Raw genomic sequence first — 7,864 nt, forward strand, 5'->3', positions numbered from 1 at the left:
GAGAACCACCTTCCATGGAGGAGCCTCATAGATGTACCTGTGTGAGGACCACCTTCCATGGAAGGCCCCCATAGATGTACCTGTGTGAGAACCACCTTCCATGGAGGAGCCCCATAGATGTAACTGTGAAAACCGCCTTCCATGGAGGAGCCTCATAGATGTACCTGTGTGAGAACTACCTTCCATGGAAGAGCCCCCATAAATGTACCTGTGTGAGACCCACCTTCCATGGAGGAGCCTCATAGATATACCTGTGTAAGAACCCCCTTCCATGGAGGAGCCTCATAGATGTACCTGTGTGAGAACCACCTTCCATGGAAGGCCCCCATAGATGTACCTGTGTGAGAACCACCTTCTCTGAAAGACCCCCAGAGATATAGCTGTGTGGGAACCACCTTCCATGGAAGACCCCCATATTCTGTACCTGTGTGAGAACTGTCTTCTTATGAGCAGAAAGTACAGGGGGAATCAGAGTCACTGCTAATTCACTAAATACGTGCTTGATGTTTAGAATGAATTTGCTAACTGGGAGAGTAATCTGGCGTTTGAACAATTGAAAATGTTCAATACATATTAAAACAACGTGCACAATAGAGCTTGTTTCTTTCAAATAAGCAACTTCATTGTCTTTAAACACCATAGACGTTAGGAACTAAAGTACAGGTGAAAATTCTGCAACAAAGTAATCATTCAACAGCTGTTCTGTACATGATAATCTAGAAACTGAGGGCATAGGAAGGCGTTTGCAGACTGAGCAGAGAGAGGCAGTATGCATCCAGAGAAATTTGGAACTATTGAAGTAAAGTAGTTGGTATTCAGTTAGATGTATACTTGAGAGGCTAAGATTACGTAGGAATAACTATAGATTATACATACTTGTGCCAAGCAGATGCAAATAAATTAAGATAATGTGCATATGGAGTAGCTGAGTTATGGAGAAATAAAATGACCTCAGAAGGGAAAATCTTGATAAAGGAGAAAACTCAGCTCTTTTTCTCCCATCATTTGAGGAAATGAATTTTAAAAGTAAACTAGGATATGTTGAGATGTGGACAGATGGAACTGTAAGACCCTGTACCAGGTGGTCCACAACTTCTTGGTGATGTGCAGGACAGGGTTGTGAGGAGTAACAGAATGCAGGCAGGCTGGAGGCTGAGAACAGGAAAGGCAGGCGGCTCTGAGGAGGAAGCCAGGGGAGGTTCCTAGGGCTAAGTGTCTTGGCATACATTTAAGTATCCAAGATAACCCCAAATTCCATTAACTTGAAAGGGAGGAACAGTGACCCATTGTGGCTCAGGCTACACCCTATCAGGACTTTGTGATTTAAAATTCTCAAACAGAACCAGAAAATCTAGAGAGGGCTTAGATTGTTGATCTTCTCCAGGAATTTCATTTGGGATGTAGCTGATTTCTTGGAAGGACTTGTTAAGAGTCATGACTACTGGTCTGCCTGGCTGGTTTGATATAAACAGAGCCTCCAACTTCTGTTCAATGCCAGGAGGTTTGGATAGCCTGGCTTCAAGAATTATTTTCCCAAACAACTTGAAGCTATGGTTACCCACCAAAAGCTGTCTTCTTGCTATGATCACTTGTAACTGCTAAGAAAATGTAAAAACTTTGACCTTCACAAGGGTCCCCTGTTTTTTTCTCCCCTAGGCCTTTAACAAGTACAAGAGAGAGGGCTTCTGCCTTCAGAATGTTGATAAGGCCCCTCTGGCTAAGAGAAGGAAGATGAAACAAACGAGCACCAGTACTGAGACACGCAGCAGCTCCAGTGAGAGTTCACATTCTTCCTCCTCCCATTCTCATGGCAAAACCACACCCACAAAGACACTGCAGCCCAGCAACCCCACTGACAGCAATAACCCAGAGACCCTCTTCCAGTTCTCAGACTGAGCAACAGAGGAAGGGTAGGAACGGAACCGGTAACCCACTCACTGTTCCCTCCTTCCCTCACCCTATGCCTGAGACCATGTCTGTGCTATTCACAATCTGCTTCTTAGTGGATTCTTTTTATTTTTTCCTCCCCCAGGAATGCCTGTTTGGTTATCCTCATCCAGAAGCACTGGGCAGAGAATGTTACTGTGAATCAAGCACACGGCACGCTATATAGAACCTAGAACAACAGTCCAGGAGGATTATTCTTGAAAGAGCAAAGGTTTCTAGAAATTTCATTAGGGGCTGGTTAGATTCCACCTGTTTACAAAGTAAGTCCCAGGTTTTTTCAGATGTCTGCCAATAGCAGGTGACTTTACTGTTCTGAGAACTTTTGCTTTGTGTTGTGGACAATGTGGGTTTTCAAGAGATTTGTACCCGTTGAACCAGTGGTCTATCCAGAGGAAAAGGCTTGGACTGTTTTCCGGAAGATTCTGTAACAGATTTTATGTGTGGCATATACTATTTCTTGAGAGAGGATTTTTAACTTATTGTTTTTATTTTAAGGTTACATATGATGATAACCTGCTATTAATGTTTTTCTAAAGAGAAAAACAAAGAAGAAAAGACATATAGGAACTTAAGGTCCCTGGTCTATATTTGGGGTCCGTATGAAATGCATGCTAAGCTGCATATGTTTTTGTTTTTGTTTTTAATTTTGCACTGCTGTTTCCTCGCAATTTGTTTTAATTATTGCAGAATATAAGGTACATGTTTCTCTGTTTTCAGTAATATTGCACTTTATAAGCGTATGAATAAAGCAAGCTAATTTGTAAAGTGCACTGTTTAAAGCATATGTACTGTATTTTAGCCATTTCCACCCCATTATCTACTTTAAATCAGTCCTCATACCCCTCTTCTCTGTGTATGAACAAGTAGAACAGGGAGCGTTGTGTAAGGTAATCATTAGCCACTTATGCACTGCTATGAGGACGACCTGAAGGGAAGTGATACTGAACACTGTGCTGCATCTTTGTACACTGTGTGCTGCAGGAGACATTGCCTCCTGTGGTCCTGTATTCTGTACATAATATTTTAAAATCGTACCTATGACTTGTTTTGAAATTTTTCTGTTAAATTTTAAATCTGGAAAGCATATTTTATAAACTACGCAGAGCACTTTTATTGCTCAAATGTTCTGAATTAATACAGAAAACAAATGTGATGTGAGCAAGACATTTCATTGGAAGACCGCTGCATTTTAAAATAAAATGAATTCATTCCCTATGCAAAAAAAAAAAGTGATGGGCTATGTATATTTTACTTTCTTTTAAGGCCATCACATGAGATGTCCGGATGGAGAAAAGTGATTTTTGCAATGTTTACAGGAATCATGCTTTAAAACAGATAATGCCCAACATGTCTGTTGTATAGTTTTGTTCTTGACAAACTTTTGAGCATTCGTTTGGAATTTGGGCATGATATTTATTTATTCCTTTCTTACGGTCATGGCAGCATTAATTTCAACCAGCTAATGAATACTAAAAAATATTGCACTCTGTGTAACAGCAGAATATTTATTACTAATTCAATGTATATATGAATAGCACAGGCAACCAAAATGGCAAATATTAAAATATTTTCAAAATATTGTATTATCCTGTTCACATTTTTGTTCACAGCGTTTAGTTGGGAATAACATTGTATACTTTCCCATGGCCCGCCAGGCTTTAGAATTCTCATTGAGCCAATGAACATTTTCTACTTCTAGCTTTTTTCACTCACCCTTGGTAAAGATGGGGATTTTACTGCAGGCAGGCCACAGAATGTGATTCTATCACACACAGATTTCTAACAGTCAAGAAAATGTCTCTCTGCTCGTGTTGAATCTCCTGGGAAATGTGTAGGTCTGCAAGTCATTTTAAAAACTGGCAGAGAATACTAGCTGTAAAGTACAGACCAAAGGGGTACTCTTGCTAATAATAAAAGATCTAGAAAAATAGTCCAAGTCTACCCTACTGATTGATACCATTGAGCCCTTATGTTTTTCAGAAATTGCTGGATTTCATTTCCATTTCTTCTCACTGCTTCCTCTTCAGACAAGGAAATGGATAGAAAGACAGGCAGAGTAAGAGGAAGGAAAAAAGATGAGGCCAGTCCTTCTGTGAGCCTCCCTGAATAAACGTCAGAGCATACTGAGTGGTGCCCAATGGTCAGACATCCCATCCTCACCCACTTAGCATTCATTAGTGTACAGTGAATTCTATTGTGAAATCCACAAAGATGAAAAAAAGACTTCATTTAATAATGTTCAGTGAAAAAACGATTTGGCCGTCAGAGTAAACTAAAAGTCGATGTGAAAGCAGGTGCATACTTTCCATTTTTTTATGTTATTGATGTCAGCGGTAGAGCCAAATCACCCCTTCCCTCCTTTCCTTACCGATTTTCTTGTATATTGCCTAGATCTTGATTTCTATCGGATTGTGTATAGCTATACAGGGCTAATTGTGAGGTAAGAATAAGAAAAGAGAACACAGGAAAAAACAGAAGACAGACCAGTGTCTTCTGAATTACTGTGCCAGACCCTTCCCATGTTAGACTGACTCATTTACTGTTCATTCGTTCTTTTTCCAAACCATTTCAAAGCAAGACGCCACTGAACCAGAAAAGCAGTCTCCTGAGTCATTTTCATCATGTTTGTCTGCCTTGAGAGTCACAGATCCATGTGCCCAGGATAAAATGCCTTGTAATTCTTTTTCAAGTGCTACTGATCTCCTAAATATGTAAATGGCTACATTTTAACTAGAAATGTATTTTTCAAAAGGCTACTAGGGTAGCAGTGACTACTTTGCTTGAATAAGGAAATTCCTTTTCTATCTCCCTTTATTTTTTTAAGTATGTTCTCAGATACTTGCTGAAAGCATACTCTGTATAGTCTACCTGTTCACCTTGCCCCATTTCAAGGATCTGTTCTTGTCAAATTAATAAGAATAAACATCACAAAATGGTGATGTTATCTAAAGGTGGGACCCTCTAGCTGGAGTCCTGGGGTAGCGCGGTAGGATAAGCACTGGACCTCAAGGTCGGAGGTTCAAACTCACCAGCCAGTCTTTGGAAACCCTGTGCAGGGTTGCTATGAGTCAGAACCAACTCAACAGCACTTAACAACAACTAGGTGCCTCAGGTCACCTGATTACTTCATATGTTCTCCCAGGGACCAATAATAACACAATTTAGGTGTCTGTGTGATTTAACTTCTTATATTCTTTAATCTCTTAATAAGTTCTCTTGTCATATACACATTGTCACACACAATGTCAGAATGATTGTCTTATAGGTGAATGGTTATAACATAATGAAATACCTTAAAATTACATAGCTTTTTGGCCTCCCAAATATAATTCTTTAGCTCCTTGGCTATCTTACACTATGGTCAAGTCAGTTCCAACTCACAGCGACTCATAGGGTTTCCAAGGAGCAGCTGGTAGCTTTTAGCCACCACCTTACAGTCCAGTGTTTATCCTACAGCACCACACCAGAACCCCCAATTTCTGACTTTTGTGTAATTACATCTCCCACAAAACTGCCCCTCTTCATTTGATAAAGTGTTTTGCAGCAAAATGAAGGTGTTAGTGGCCTCTGATGTAATTTGGGGTTTAATGTGAGTCATTGATAAGGCACAAAGAGTGGCAAAATAATCATAAGATAACTGGAAATTCGTATATATCAGGTAAATATTTAAAGTTCACTCTACCCAAAGAAAATAGGTATTCGAGCACCAGAAGGCTTTATTCGCTGTCTTGTTAAGTAACTTCACTCCAAGTGGAGGCTTCTTTAGAGAAAAGTATTCTTCTCATGTTGTGGTTTGTATATAGGGAAAAAGGTATATTTTGAAGGAGGTACCAGATGCCGTTTTAAGAACACTTGACTTGTCTAATTTCAGTCCATCTTAAGACTTTCTTATATTTGAGTTTTCAAGAGATTTCCTTTGAGCCCTTTTCTTACTGTGCCCAATCCCAATTCTATTTTTAAGTTAAGTAGTTGATAACTATTCCAAAAGGAGCTCTGGTAGCGTAGTGGTTACGAATCGGGCAGCAGTTCGAAACTACCAGCGGTTCCGCGGAAGAATGATGAGGCGTTCTGCTCCCGTAAAGATTTACAGCCTCAGAAACCCTGTGCAGGGTCACTATGAGTCGGAACCGACTCCACGGTACTTAACAACAACAACTATTCCAAACGTTTCCCTTGCCTGAGTCTTATGTCCAACTGGTATCATGAATTAGACAAGTGCCAGTACTTTATATTTGTCTACTAGTAGGTTGTAAAGAAGAACCTAAAGTGACACCCAAGTAGATTTGCCTTGGCCTCATACAGAACAGGCACTACTGAGGAACAGCCACGCCCTCCTTCCTGCTGCTGACCACATGATAAAGAGCGTGATACCTCCGATCAAAACACACAGCTCTTGGTAGCTGTTCCTCAGCCGGTAACTTTCCGCGTGTGTTTCTGCTGTGTGGGCAGAAGGACAGTTTGTAACCTTTAAATTTGAGTTAGTGCGCTGTTAGAGGTTATCAGGAGGAACTGAATGTTTCAGCTTGGTCAAGTGAGTATTTGATACAGTAGCTGCTCTCCGGAGCAACTGGGAGCTGGGGTCCCGCTTCGCATTATGTTGTTTTCGGGATCTTTTTCATTGTGTAACCCTTTTCATTTATTTGGTTCTGTGAAAATTGTCTCTTCACTGGCAAACCTCCTTTCACTCTTGTCCCTCCCTCCACTGAGCAGTTTTTATCGTCTCATTTCTGTACGAAAAAGAACAAACCAGACATAAAGAAATGGCACAACTCTGAGAAATACATTTAAGCATCCTGAATGGAGTCCTTCTATGGCTTGGTTTTCTGGCACGTCTGCTAACAGATAGCTTGCTTGGGAAATGGATATTTCTCTTGTTTGAAAAGCCCATAAAGTTGTACTATGAGGCGCTTGACATCTTTAACTGCAGTTTAATTTTTAACTTTATAAGAGGTTAGTCATGTAAAGCGTTCCCTGTTATTCTGGAACGGGTTTGTGACAGTTATCCGCAATACAGACATGATGCTGCGTAGACGTTTTAGCATTCATGACTGTATTTTCGACACAACAGCACTGCTCTATTAGCGCCAGTGAGAATGATTTTTATATAGTAATTTTTGTTCTTTAAATAAATAAGAAGAGAGAAACCCAAAGGTACTCCACCACATAAAAAGTTTGAAATGTAAAATTGTAATAGCTATCCTTCAGAACCTAAACGTGACTTTTACAATAGGAAACCACATATAAGCATATTTAGAGGAAGTTTTCAAAGATTGGCGTTTGAATGTGTAGCTGGGATAGTTCTGTCTAAAATGGTATGTGCCCTTAGGCTCAGAATTGAATTCCGTTGTTGTTAAGTTTCATAGAGTCTGTTCCAACTCACAGCAATGCTGTGGTTTTGTGCTCTGAGGAGCAGCTGGAGGTTTTGAGACTTGAGCCTTGTGGTTAGCAATCCAGTGCTTATCCTATAGCACCACACCAGAACTTCAGTAGTCTCTGTAACTGTGTAAAAAATTTTTTTGCTTTACACTAAGTAAGTGTCTCACTAGCAGATAAATTGACGATAGATAAAAAAAGATGAGAAACATTGTTTTTTTCTATTCCCCTAGACAACTAAAAGCGAAATGCACACCTCACTCACCTGCTATCCATTGTCATCTGTGTTGTTTTCTTCACATACAGCAGTTGGTTTCATGCTCATAAGTGCTTGTACCTTTTCTTGCATTGTTTTGTTTTTCTGTTGAGTGTGCAGACGCTACTATTTCACTCAACAGTTCTCATTGTGTTCATGTAAGGACTAACACAGATACATTGTAACTAAGATCTGAGACTTAGACTTGATTGGGACAGAGAAAGGAAAAGGGATGAAAATGATGGTAGTTATAAGGAGATGCTGATGCTATGTCAGAAAGTGAATGAC

At 40.1% G+C, this 7,864-nt stretch overlaps 1 protein-coding gene across 1 annotated transcript in view; it reads left to right on the plus strand.

Moving 5' to 3' along the window:
• The window catches only part of RPS6KA5 (ribosomal protein S6 kinase, 90kDa, polypeptide 5), a 265,048-nt gene extending 263,152 nt beyond the window's left edge, over positions 1-1,896 (plus strand). Inside the window, exon 17 of the mRNA XM_006839575.1 lies at positions 1,657-1,896. Within this exon, the coding sequence (XP_006839638.1) occupies positions 1,657-1,896 (240 nt within the window). The remainder of the gene's footprint in view (positions 1-1,656) is intronic.
• Positions 1,897-7,864: the final 5,968 nt, after the last annotated feature.

The sequence above is a fragment of the Chrysochloris asiatica genome, unplaced genomic scaffold, assembly GCF_000296735.1.
Source record: "Chrysochloris asiatica unplaced genomic scaffold, ChrAsi1.0 scaffold00025, whole genome shotgun sequence".
Taxonomy (NCBI): Eukaryota; Metazoa; Chordata; class Mammalia; order Afrosoricida; family Chrysochloridae; genus Chrysochloris; species Chrysochloris asiatica.